Source organism: Pristiophorus japonicus, chromosome 14, assembly GCF_044704955.1.
Source record: "Pristiophorus japonicus isolate sPriJap1 chromosome 14, sPriJap1.hap1, whole genome shotgun sequence".
Classification (NCBI taxonomy): Eukaryota; Metazoa; Chordata; class Chondrichthyes; family Pristiophoridae; genus Pristiophorus; species Pristiophorus japonicus.
The window spans coordinates 67,695,668-67,709,049 of record NC_091990.1 but is presented as its reverse complement, the minus strand read 5'-3'; the positions used below and the strand labels follow the sequence as shown (position 1 = coordinate 67,709,049).

Genomic DNA, 13,382 nt, shown 5'->3' with positions numbered 1-13,382 from the left:
TTTCTCTCTCTCTGTTTCTCTCTCTCTCTCTGTTTTGCTTTCTCTCTGTTTCTCTCTCGCTCTCTCTGTTTCTCTCTCGCTCTCTCTCTGTTTCTCTTTTTTTTCTCTTTCTCTCTGTTTTTCTCTCTCTCTCTCTCTGTTTCTCTTTTTCTCTCTCTCTCCCTCAGTTTCTTTCTCTCTCTCTCTCTCTCGCTCTGTTTTGCTCTCTCTCTCTGTTTCTCTCGCTCTCTCTCTCTGTTTCTGTTTTTTTTCTCTTTCTCTCTATCTCTGTTTTTCTCTCCCTATTTCTCTCTCTCTCTCTCTCTCTCTGTCTGTCTCTCTCGCTCTCTCACTCTCTCTCTCACTGGTGGCCCAGTGCTGAACGTCTCTCTTTCTCTTCCAGGTTGTACAAAGACTGGGCTCAAGTACCCAACAGGAGCCACGTACAGAGAGAACTGCAATGTGTGGTAAGGAGTACCTGCACTAGGCCTCATTCGCTGACTGCTGGGAAGTTTCACTGTCTGTGTTTGCAAACTAGATTGTGCAATTCGCCAAACCCATCGGATAGGTGTGTCTACCGTTTTGGAGTGCAGTCATTGTCCTAATGTAGGAAACATGGCAGCTTATTTGCGCACAGCAAGCTCCCACAAACAGCAATGAGGTCATGATTAGATAATCTGTTTAGTGATATTGGTTGAGGGATGAATATTCTTCAAAATATTGCCATGGGATCTTATACATTTACCTGAGAGAGCAGACAGCGTCTTGGTTTAACGTCTCATCGGAAAGACAACACCTCCAACAGTGCGGCTCTCCCTCAGCATTGCGCTGGAGTGTCAGCCTGGATTATGGGCTTGGGTCCCTGGAGTGGGATTTGAACCCACAACCTTCTGACCCCGAGATGATAGCATCACCCACTGAGCCACGCTGACACGTGTAACATGTATCTCATTGGTACAGCAGTCCAGTTTCTCTTTATTGCGGGTTTGGCCGTGCTGTATTTAGCGAGAGGCCAGCAGCTGAGTCATGGGGCAAAGGGCAGAGCGATTACAGAGAGTGGAAGAAGAGGCCCTGGGGAGTGCTCAGAATGACTTTGCTCAGACGGAGGAAGGAAGTGACAACGAGGAGGTCGGATTGACTGGGAATAGACACAGGGCTGGGACAATGAGAACTCCGAGAGCCGAGAGAGAGAGATTATTGCTAAAGCTCAGGAAGGTATTTCTAAACAGCCAGGAGGCAAGCACTATGTTAGAATAACAAGCTTTATATGGAGAGCGGATATATTCAGGGCAGACACAGACATCAGACGTTGTCAGCTCTGCATTGCCACCCTGAGCTGCAAACCACATCTCCTCTCGCTCCCCCCTCCGTGAGTTGTCTCGTATCTTCACTCATCCCTTGGCCAACAGTGCGCGGCATTGGCAGGATTCACAGGCCACCACGTGAATGCTTGTTCCATGGCCGGAACCATCGTTACCCCAGCCGATAGATGGGGATTAGTCCCATACGGGAGGGAGGGTTATGGGCTCCCGCAACCCATACAATGAGGAGTGCCCACATTTACCGGATCCCAGTATCCCACTGGATGGAAGTTCCGAGCCGGATCTCCGGTCCCCGCTCACTGTGACTGTCGGCAGTGGGGCTCAAACCGGGGACCTTCGCTCCCGGAGGCGGGAACCTTACCACTGAGCCACTTCATTCACTGATCTTCCCCGTTTGCTGCTTATTTTATTTACTTATTCTCCCTCAAGGTGTTTGACATTTGGAAGCGTCAGCTACTGGTAGATGTGGCTCCTGTTCCCAGCTGCAGTGAGCTGTAAACTCTCACTCTCCCAGTGCCACCCACACACAGTCCGCATCATAGCATTCACATAGGCACAGCCAACACCTTTCACTGCACCAGTGTGGATTGGTACATCACACACATCAACAGGAGCCCACCCCCGGGCAATGGGAGCCCAACAACAGGTAACCCCCCCCCAGGCAACGGTCACCCCGGGCATCAGGTATCCCAACATCGGGGAGCCCAGACATGCACACAGTGTGGGCACTGAGCGCCCCGTGTACACACAGTGTGGGCACTGAGATGCACATGAGCTGTAGTAGATGTTACATACTGTATTTTATTTGTGATATTACCTTATTACATGACTTGACATTTGACAGAGACCGTCGATGTGAATCACAGTGACTAGACATGGAGAAATATTTGGCCAGCATTCCATTGGAGAATTTGTAACTGTTCCAAAACCCCTGTGCCTCTCCTGGCGGGGAATGTATCTGAGTCTTGGGCCAGTGCAGAGAGCTGGCATCTATCGCTTCCGAACTGGGCCCACAACAGATCCCACTGCCCTTCGCGCCTCACAATGGTTATTATTTCCCAGCTCCAGCCCAAGGGCAGGTGTGTTTTTTCCCAAAGGAAGCCAGAGATGTGTGTAGAGAAACAGGAAGCCAAGCCGGTACCTGACAGTGAGGCAGCTGGAGGCTCATCATGGCAGGCGCCTTAACCAGTGATCCTACATCATTCTGGGGGGACTAATCCCAGGTCGATACAGATCACACGGCCTCAATAGAGAGGGTCCGAAAATATCCTGGCAATACAATGCTCACATTCTGAAAGTTCAAAGTGGAAGTGCCCGGGGGCCATGTAAATGGATGCGCATGTGGGAGAGGCCAGGGAATGGGCACTGGTTCGTGCACTGACAGCGCAGAGCATCCTGCTCTCAAATATTGGCACCTCTATTGTACTGTGACACAGCTTACCCGCTGTGTGCTGTCCATGTACAGAGGCTGGCACTGAGACACACACGGGCAGAGCAGCAGGCCACCCAGCTCACTGTGTCTGTGCTGAGATGCCCATAAGTGTCAGAAGGCCATTTGACATGCAGAGGCACAATGCTTGCCAAATCCATTCTGTCTTCATCCGAGATGCACACATGGTTTAGTAATTGGGGAGCAGCAGTAGGCCCGAGGCCTCCCATTCCAGCCCACCTCCCCCTCCACCAGGATCATTGCTGCCAGCTTTGGGCCCTGATCTTTGCCCCAGTTGGCGCTGGGATCACCCTGCCCTGGGTGGTCAGTACCATACCGTCTTTACCCAGTGTGAGTATGGTGCTCAGAAATCTGGTTCCCTTGTGCTTAGCTAGTCAGAGATTATGTTTTGTGTTCAGTACTGCAAAACTGATGGTTTAATTTGCAGTAATAATGGTTTTCATTTTACTCACAGACTATCAATTAGCTGCACTTCAGGGCGAGTGGCAGCACTTTGTTCCCCAGCTGTGGAAGTTCCCCTTTCCCGCCGGGCATGAGCTTCTGTGGTGAGCGGTTTAGTTTGCACGAGCTGTACCGATGAAATCAGAATGATACAGCACAGGAGGCCATTCGGCCCATCCTACCCGTGCCAGCTCTTTGAAACTGCAATTCAACTAGTCCCATTCCCTGCCCTTTTCCCATAGCCCGGTAACTTTCTCCTTTTTAAGTCTGTATCCCTTCTGAAATTCACGATTGAATCTGCTTTCATCACCTTTTCAGATCACAACAACTCACCACTTGCCAATGACCTTAAATCTGTGACCTTTGGTTACTGACCCTTCTGCCAGTGGAAACCAGTTTCTCCGTATTTACTCTATCAAAACCACTCAGGATCTTGAACACATTGATCAAATCTCCCATGAACTTTCTCTGCTCGAAAGAGAACAAGCCCAGCTTCTCCAGTCTCTCCACATCACTGATGTCTCTCATCCCCGGTACAATTCTAGAGAATCCCTTCTGCATTTTGCCAGATGACCATGTTGCTGGTGTGTCCATGTTGGAACAAAATAACCAGCAGAACTTGTAACTCCCGGGTGTTACAACGTTTAAAGAGGACTGTTTAAGGAAACAGCCACCCACATCAGAGAATGTTGTGTGAGTTCCAGTGAGTGGTGAAACTTTTCCCAACGTTATCCAGTGTAGGAGGAGTGCTCCCCACGGGCACCCCTCTAGCGGGAGCTGCCCATGATATTGTATTGCTTCCTTGGACCATCCCAATTACACATCTTAAACGTGTCACTGTCCATGTGCTGCAGAACGTTTCAATACTGGAATCCCGTGATTATTGACAGAGGGAATTGTAAATTCTCCTTCCTGTAAAAGTCCAATATAATTCTCAGGGTAAGGTGAGAATTCTGTGGAATTTGTGACTATTTATGCCGATTGTTTACACATCTGTGGGTGGGTGGATGATATTTTGACCTCATTCTAGCTTGACTGTTCTCAGAGAGGCAGTCGGGATCTGTGGGAAACCCCGTTACAGGAATAGAATGAAAGCACAAGTCCCCATTCCCGCAGGCCTGGTATCTATGGCAACACTTTCATGTTGTTTTAACTTTTGCCTTGACTTTTTAATAAAAATTTTTTTAAATTGTTCTTGGGTTGCTAGCACGGCTGGCATTTATTACCAACCCCTAATTGCCCCGTGAGAAGGTGGTGGTGAGCCGCTGCCTTGAACCGCTGCAGTCCGTGTGGTGAAGGAACTCCCACAGTGCTGTGTGGGAGAAAGTTCCAGGATAGAAGGACGTAGACAGACTGGTGAAATGAGCAGACACGGCCGATGAAATTTAACGCAGAGAAGTGTGAAGTGATACATATTGGACGGAAGAATGAGGAGAGGCAACATAAACGAAATGTTACAATTTTTCAGGGGTGCAGGAACAGACACCTGGGGTGTATGTACACATCTTTGAGGGTGTGTGAACAAGGTGAGAGGGCCGGTAAAGGCATGTGGGATCCTTTGTTTATAAAGCCGAGTACAAACAACAACAATAGCGCCTTTAGCGTAGTAAAACGTCCCAAGGCGCTTCATAGGAGCATTGTAAAACAAAATTTGACCCCGAGCCACAAGGAGATATTAGGACAGGTGACCAAAAGCTTTGTCATTGACATACATTTTAAGGAGCGTCCTAAAGGAGGAGGGAGAGGTGGAGAGGTTTAGGGAAGGAATTCCAGAGCTTAGGATCCAGGCAACAGAAGGCATGGCCAAAAAACGTGGAGCGTTTAATCAGAGATGCTCAAGAGGCCAGAATTGGAGGAGTGCAGACATCTCGGAGAGTAGTAGGACTGGAGGAGGGTGCAGAGATAGGGAGGGGCGAGGCCATGGTTAGATTTGAAAACAAGGATGAGAATTTTAAAATCGAGGTGTTGCCAGACCTGGGAGCCAGTGTACAGGTCAGCGAGTACAGGGGGTGATGGGTGAAGGGACTTGGTGCGAGTTAGGTCACGGGCTGCTGAGTTTTGGATGAGCTCAATGTCAGGTGGAAGATGGGAGGCAAGCCAGGAGAGTGTTCCCCTTTATCCACCAGTTAAAATCTCCATGGAGAACCCAAGGGGTTAAGCAGTCCCTCACTAATGTCACTGATGTGTGCGAGCTGTTGGGCCGAGGTCCCTCTGCACTGTCTGACCCTGTGGGCACTGAAAGCGCATGTGGTGCTTGTCTTTGCTGAGTACGTCACCACCTGGGCTGTGCACAGAGCCTGCCAATCCAAGGCAAACTTCAACAAGCTGCATTTAGATAGGTCTCCACATTGTAATCCAGAATAATCCTGCGCTGTTTAACCAGACGGAACTGTGACGTGTGCATCTGTGAGGATGCTCACAGGTTTGGAGAGCGGTTGAGGCTGCTTCTCAAATTCTGGTTGCACTTCAGTTCCACGCTCCTGATCTTTGGGCACCCTGTGCGGAGGGGAGCGGGCAGGTCGGAGGGCCTCCTTGTAGGACTGCTCCTGGGCACGGCCAAGGTGGCGATCAGCGGGTCCAGGCAGCGGGCGGTCGAGGAGGTTGTTCAGCCCGACTGCCTGCCTCTCTTCCGTGGTTACATCCGAGCCAGGGTGTCCCTGGAGATTGAACACGTGGTGTCGCGGCCTTCCGCGAGAGGTGGGCGCCGGAGGGACTGGAGTGCATCATCACCCCCGGCAACCAAATTTTAATTTGAATGTAAAATGTCTAAAGTTTAATTTGTAGATTCTAGTGCCCCTTGGTTTATAGTTTATTTTAAATAGTTGTAGAGCAGTTGAGTGGAAGTGGCTTAACCAGTCACGTGATGTTCACAAGACTCAATAAAACCCCAGCCAGTTTTGGATGGTTAATGCGCTGGTGGATGAACTGGTAATGTGTAGTGTGATTGTTAAACCTTTTGCTCAAAAACCAACGAGTTCTTAATAGCAAAGTGTTGCTTTGAATTCTTGAGCAAAGAACCCATGAAGCAAATACATCATTACAGGGAACGATGGAAATTGAATGGGAAAACTTGAAGGGGCGAGGAACCGAGACTTGGCGAAGAAGACAAGAGTTTTTAATGAAGCGATGAGGCAGGAAGGGAGTCAGCAGGGTGAGGGGAAGGAAATCCAGCGTACAGTTGGGCTGATTTTAACCCTCCAAATCCAGCATTAACGGAGCAGTGATGGCCCCAAAATGGGGTGGGTAGATTTACTGCCCCATTAACGCTGATATCCTGACCATTTTGAAAGGGGCCTTCGCATGGTTGGCTGGAGGGCCTGCCTGTTTCAGGCCTCTTTCCTGTGCAATTTGGGGTGCTGTGCCATACTTGTAACCTTGACTATGATGCTAAGGAATGGGTGGAGCGTGGGCTGTGCATTGTCCGGCCATGTGTCCTGACCTGGAGGGGCTGACTCGCTGTCCTTCAAGGGACCACGGCTGCCTGCTCCAAAATTGGCACCGGAACCTTTTGCAAGCTATGTTGTTGTGGGCTCCTCACTGCCGGCCTGAGCTCACCCCTCCCCGACCCTCGGACTCCCACCCTCAGGGGGCCCCCCACCCTCGGGCCCCACTGATGAGCCACCACCCTCGGACCCCCACCCTCGGCCCCCCACCCTCAGGGGGCCCCCCACCCTCGGACCCCTACCCTCAGGGGGCCCCCCACCCTCAGGCCCCACCAATGGGCCCCCACCTTCGGGCTCCCACCCTCAGGGGGCCCCCCACCCTCGGGCCCCACTGATGAGCCACCACCCTTGGACCCCCACCCTCGGGCCCCACTGATGAGCCACCACCCTTGGACCCCCACCCTCAGGGGGCCCCCCACCCTCGGGCCCCACTGATGAGCCACCACCCTCGGGGCCTCCACCCTCGGGGCCTCCACCCTCGGGGCCCCCACCCTCGGACCCCCACCGATGGGCCCCCACCCTCGGGCCCCCACCCTCGGGCCCCACTGATGGGGCCCCCACCCTCGGACCCCCACCCTCGGGCCACCACCCTTGAGCCCCCACCCTCGGGCCCCACAGATGGATCCCCACCCTCGGGCTCCCACCCTCGGGGCCCCCACTGATGAGCCAGCACCCTATTGAAGCCACCTGATAATGTGCCGGCCTGGAGCCGGTGAGCTGTAGCAGGTCACTGACCCGGGGAGGACAACTTGCCAAAAGCATGGAACTGAGGCTCGGTTAGACCCACCCGAGCGAGGGTAGGGTTTGTCTCTGCCCATCGAGTGAGCAGTGTGGGGGCAGGCGGGAGCAGGCTGTGCCAGCACACTGAGCAGGTGCAGGGTGTGCTTTGTGTCTCTCATTTGGAGTAAAACACAACCATTTTGGTTTAAAATTGAGATCGACGTTGATGCATTCCAGGCGTTGGCAATGACTCAATGGCTCGCACTCTCTCCTGGGTCAGAGGTGTTAAACTATAGCCCGGTTTACTTGCTTGGGTGGATTTCAAAGATTTCCTGGTACAATTTGAAGAAGAGCAGGGGAATTCTCCCAATGTCCTGACCAATTTTGATCGCTCCACTTAAGCTGTTTATCTGGTTGCTTGTCCGCTGTGTGTGATCTGGCTGTGTGTCACATGTGCCGACAAAATAACGATGACTGCACCTCACAAAGTAATTCATTGGCTGTGAAGCAATTTGGAATGTCCAGAGGTCATCAATAGAATGGCAAGTTCTTTCATTGTTGAAAATAAACCCAGCTTCAGGTGTTGAAGAGAGTTGGGGCTTGGTCGTGAATCTCGGGTGACATTTCTCTAATGATGGTTGTATGTGTGTGAGTGATCTGACATGGGAAATTGGACACGGCCCTGAATGGCGGGGAGCGGTTTGAGATGAGGGGAGTCAGTGTCACCTTGAATTTCCCGCAATCCCATCGGGCTGTGATGGGGAGTCAGGGATCAGTAAATTCCAGCCTTTATTTTGAAAAGCCTGAGTGTTCATTAATTGCCCAGGTTTCTACACTTAATGTGAGCTGGGCCTGTAGGGAACAACTAATGAGCAACAAGCTGCCCAGTAACGGCCCATTAACTAATGTAACCTTGCATAACTAATGGCCAAAACAAGAGGCAAAGCTTCAGCCAAAACACGATAAAAATGAATACTTATCATAGACTGGAATTCCAAACAAGCCTTTCCTTAAAAGGATTGTCTGAATATTTTGTCTATTCCATAAAGGGAGAGTCCAGTAAAAATGAAACTGCAACACGCAAAGATGAATACAAATAGGGGAAATTACAGAAAGCAAATCCATTCTAACACGTTATTGCCATGTCGCCCCCCCCTCACTGTCGCCCCCCCCTCACTGTCGCCCCTCCCTCACTGTCGCCCTCCCCCTCACTGTCGCCCTCCCCCTCACTGTCGCCCCCCCCTCACTGTCGCCCTCCCCCTCACTGTCGCCCTCCCCCTCACTGTCGCCCTCCCCCTCACTGTCGCCCTCCCCCTCACTGACGCCCTCCCCCTCACTGACGCCCTCCCCCTCACTGACGCCCTCCCCCTCACTGACGCCCTCCCCCTCACTGTCGCCCTCCCCCTCACTGTCGCCCTCCCCCTCACTGTCGCCCCCCCCTCACTGTCGCCCCCCCCTCACTGTCGCCCCCCCCTCACTGTCGCCCCCCCCTCACTGTCGCCCCCCCCTCACTGTCGCCCCCCCCTCACTGTCGCCCCCCCCTCACTGTCGCCCTCCCCCTCACTGTCGCCCCCCCCTCACTGTCGCCCCCCCCTCACTGTCGCCCCCCCCTCACTGTCGCCCCCCCCCTCACTGTCGCCCCCCCCCTCACTGTCGCCCCCCCCCTCACTGTCGCCCCCCCCTCACTGTCGCCCCCCCCTCACTGTCGCGTCCCCCCTCACTGTCGCGCCCCCCCCTCACTGTCGCGCCCCCCCCTCACTGTCGCGCCCCCCCCTCACTGTCGCGCCCCCCCCTCACTGTCGCGCCCCCCCCTCACTGTCGCGCCCCCCCCTCACTGTCGCCCCCCCCCAGATTGTGTCGTCCCCCCCCGGCTGTGTTTCCCCCCCCCCCCCCCCAGGTTGTGTCGTCCCCCCCTCGGCTGTTCCCCCCCCCCAGGTTGTGTCGTCCCCCCCCCCCCCCCCCGGCTGTGTCGCCCCCCCCCCCCCCCGGCTGTCCCCCCCACCCCCCCCAGGTTGTGTCGTGCCCCCCCCCCCCCCCGGCTGTGTCTCCCCCCCCAGGCTGTGTGACCCCCCCCCAGTTGTGTCGCCCTCCCCCCCATCACACACACACATATGCTGGGAGAGAGAAAAACCTTTGACTAATTTCGAAGCAAACTCTGGGGAGTTCCTGGCCATCTCCTGAACTGAAGCAAGTTGCAGGAGAGGGTGGGGACTGACTGACCAGCCCCCGGGAACCCACCTCCCGGGTGGATCGTTTAGCTGCTTCCATGAATTGGCCCAGCTCCTTGTTAAATGTTTGCGGTGAATCAGCACTCAGTGCCCGAGTCAGCAACGTACCCCAGATGTCGGCTATCCTGATCAATGAGAGCCCTTGAACTAGGTTTCAATGTAGTGGGCCTCCTGTGAAACTTTTCCCAGGCCTGCATCCTCCATCATGTCTGAGGACCTAACCGGGACACAGTATTCTACATGTGGCCTGACCAAGGTCCTGTACAGAGAAAGGTATTGTCAGCCGTTGCTCAGTGGGCAGCACTCTCGCCTCCAAGTCAGAATGTTGTCAGTTCAAGTCCCACTCCAGAGACTTGAGCACATAATCTAGGCTGATACTCCAGTGCAGTGCTGAGGGAGTGCCGCACTGTCGGAGGTGCAGTATTTCAAATGAGACGTTAAACCGAGGCCCCGCCTGCTCTCTCAGGTAGATTAAAAGATCCCAGGGCACTATTTTGAAGAAGAGCAGGGGAGTTCTCCTCGATGTCCTGGGGCCAATATTTATGCCTCAACCAACATAACAAAAACAGTTCATCTGGTCATTATCACATTGCTGTTTGTGGGAGCTTGCTGTGCGCAAATTAACTGCCGCATTTCCCACATTACAGCAGTGCCTACACTTCAAGAAAGTACTTCATTGGCTGTAAAGCGCTTGAGGATGTCCTCTAATCAATTCTAATTAATCGTATGTTGAAGGCAGGATATCAGTAAGTCAGCGGCGAGGATGTTAATGTTTATTGGCTGTTAATCTATATCTATGTACCAAGCAATCTCCCGTGGTGTTGCACGCAGAGAGTCGGGAGTTATACTGACGCTTGGGCAAGGTCTGAGTGTCGGAGCGGGCTTGCTACTGACAGGAGATCTGCTTAGAGACGATGGAGTAAAATGTTTTTAAATAAATAAAAGGTGTTTTTTTGCCCATTACTGGAAGAGAAATCGATGTCACAGTTTAATAGATAAATAAATCTGTGGACTTGCTGGAACAAAGCACTTTCAATTTCACTTCAGCCACCTGCTCTTCATATGATATTCGCAGCTGCATTATCTTGTTTAGTACAGGTCGTGTTCCACTATCACTGTTAGACATCTGCGGGATGTGGTTAATAGCTCCATTTCATCAACCACAATGCTGCTTTCATCAAGGCGAGCCAAGCACATCCAGCTTCTGTATCAGAAGAGCAGATTGTTGAGAAAATTACAAGATATTTTACAGTATATTCTCTACCTGTATGACAGAAATAAAAGCACTTAAGTCAGGTTATGCATCTCTGTTTTACCCAACTACTTTTTTAACACAGCTTTAAACATGAACATGTTCCCTTCCATCTGCTCCAATGTTCCTCACCTTCACAAATACATGAGGGGACGAAGGAGGCAGGCTCCACAAACAACAACAGCAACTTGTACTTATATAGCGCCTTTAACATAGTAAAACGTCCCAAGATGCTTCATAGGAATATAACAAGATAAAAATCTGACACCAAGAAGAAATTACGGCAGATGACCAAAACCTGGGTCTGACCAAAACCTGGGTCAAAGAGGGAGGTTTTAAGGAGCATCTTTAAGGAGGAAAGAGAGGTAGAGAGGTGGAGAGGTTTAGGGAGGGAGTTCCAGAGCCTAATGCCCAGGCAGCTGAAGGCACGGCCACCGATGGCGGAGCGATTATAATCAGGGATGCTCAAGAGGGCAGAATTAGAGGAGCGCAGATATCTTGGGGGGTTGTGAGGCTGGAGGAGATTACAGAGATAGGGAGGGGCGAGGCCATGGAGGGATCTGTAAACAAGGATGAGAATTTTGAAATTGAGCCGTTGCTTAACTGGGAGCCAATGAAGGTCAGTGAGTACAGGGGTGATGGGTGAGCGGGACTTGGTGTGAGTTAGGAGACGGGCTGCCGAGTTTTGGATCATCTCAAGTTTATGTAGGGTAGAACATGGGAGGCCAGCCAGGAGTGCGTTGGAATAGTCAAGTCTGGAGGTAACAAAGGCATGGATGAGGGCTTCAACAGCGGATGAGCTGAGGGAGGGGCGGAGATGGGCGATATTACGGAGGTGGAAATAGGCGGTCTTAGTTATGCTGTGGTTGAAAGGCCATTTCCTTATTAAATAAATTCTTATCATTCATATTCAGTTGGAACCTTAGAACAATTAGTCAGTTGAGGTTTTCAATAAATGAGTAAATCAGGTGAGTTTGGACTGATTCGATGTCATTGATCACGCTTGAACTAAATAAGTAATCACAAGGTACTGGGGTTTAAATAAATAATTAAACAGAAACTCTAAAATTAATGGGTTCCTGACCTCGGAAATAACTGGTGTGCTGTACAAGCATGCAGCACAAACCGATAGTGGGAACTGTGAGTAACTAATTCTCCATGAGCTGTCGGTTCGTACATACTAGCTGCTCACCGGGTAGTGAAGCGCAATCTGTTCTACTCGCTTCATCCATTCCTTCTGAAGGCATCATTTGCCTTTCTGGAACTGCACAATTGCATGAGACTAGCTAAAGCGAGCAGGAGCGAGCGTGTATGCACAGAGCACTTCACCGTGACACGAAGCATGCCATCCCGTACAAGGCCTTGGTTAGGCCTCCGTCACAATACTGTGGCCTGTTTTGGTCTCCTCACATGGTGAGTGATGTTGAGGCTTTGGAAATGGTACAGATGAGGACCACAAGATTAATTCCCAATATAAAACTCCTTAGTTACTCAGACAGGCCCAAAGAGCTGGGTTTGTATGCTTTGGAGAAAGTGTAGACTTGGGGGCGATTTGATCGAGGTTTATAAAATAATGAAGGGACTAGATTGTGTTCATGTAGACCAATTATTTCAACTGATTAGGTTAGGGAGGACCAGGGTCACGCTTCTAAAAAGACTTGCATTTATATAGCACCTTTCATGACTTCAGGACGTCCCAAAGCACTTTATTGCTGAAGTGTAGGAAATAGCGATTAGATATTAGGCAAAGTTCTTCATTTCCCAGAGAATAGAGGAGTTCTCGTGCAGTGGCCACTGATTTACTGGGTGGTACAAGAGCTAGGTAACCTGTAATGTAGATCATGACCAAGGTGACCTCCTCGACCACTTTCAATTGCCAAAGTGGTTGGAGAAGAATATTCCAATTCCCCCATCCCACCCCCATTGTCCTGTGCTTTATCTGATTTCCCACCTCTCCCAGGAGATTGTATGGCACCGGGAGGGGTGGGGAATGTCTACCATGATGCATAAGACAGCACAACTATATGGGATAGCGGGAAGGACTAGTGGGACTACCTTCCTCACTGCTACCTGTTGGTAATGTCACTCCGGAGTCGGGATAATATCTCAGCTTGGATATCGTTCCATTAAATCAGGATGTCCCATTTAATTGGGCCATTGAGTGGTCTACAACCTTAGGGGGAATTTGGCAAAACTATGCATTTTGTGTGGATCTCACTGCAGGTCAGTCTGGGTGTGGATTGTATATGTAGATACGTACCCCATGTAGATATAGGGGATCTTGCATCTGTGCTCACCTGTAGTGGTATAGTTCCATCTCTTAACGAGAAATATATTCCTCACTCCTTCACTAGGTAATCCACCCTTGTGATGTGATACAGAGCCTTAAGGCACAAGGGAGGAGCTGTGGCATCTGTCCCCCAGTATGAGGAGGACCCCAATATATTAAGAGCAAGAGGATAACTAAAGAAAGGGTAGGGCCTATTAGAGACCACGAGGGTAATCTGTGTGTGGAGGCGCAAGATGTGGGTATTGTTCAATGAATAT

General features: G+C 51.3%; 1 protein-coding gene across 3 annotated transcripts in view; it reads left to right on the top strand.

Moving 5' to 3' along the window:
• Positions 1–13,382, top strand: part of tinagl1 (tubulointerstitial nephritis antigen-like 1) — an 80,772-nt gene that overhangs the window by 14,374 nt on the left and 53,016 nt on the right. For all 3 annotated transcript variants that reach the window (XM_070899282.1, XM_070899280.1, XM_070899283.1), the window contains exon 3: positions 383–446. In XM_070899282.1, coding sequence (XP_070755383.1) covers positions 383–446 — 64 coding nt within the window. The remainder of the gene's footprint in view (positions 1–382; positions 447–13,382) is intronic.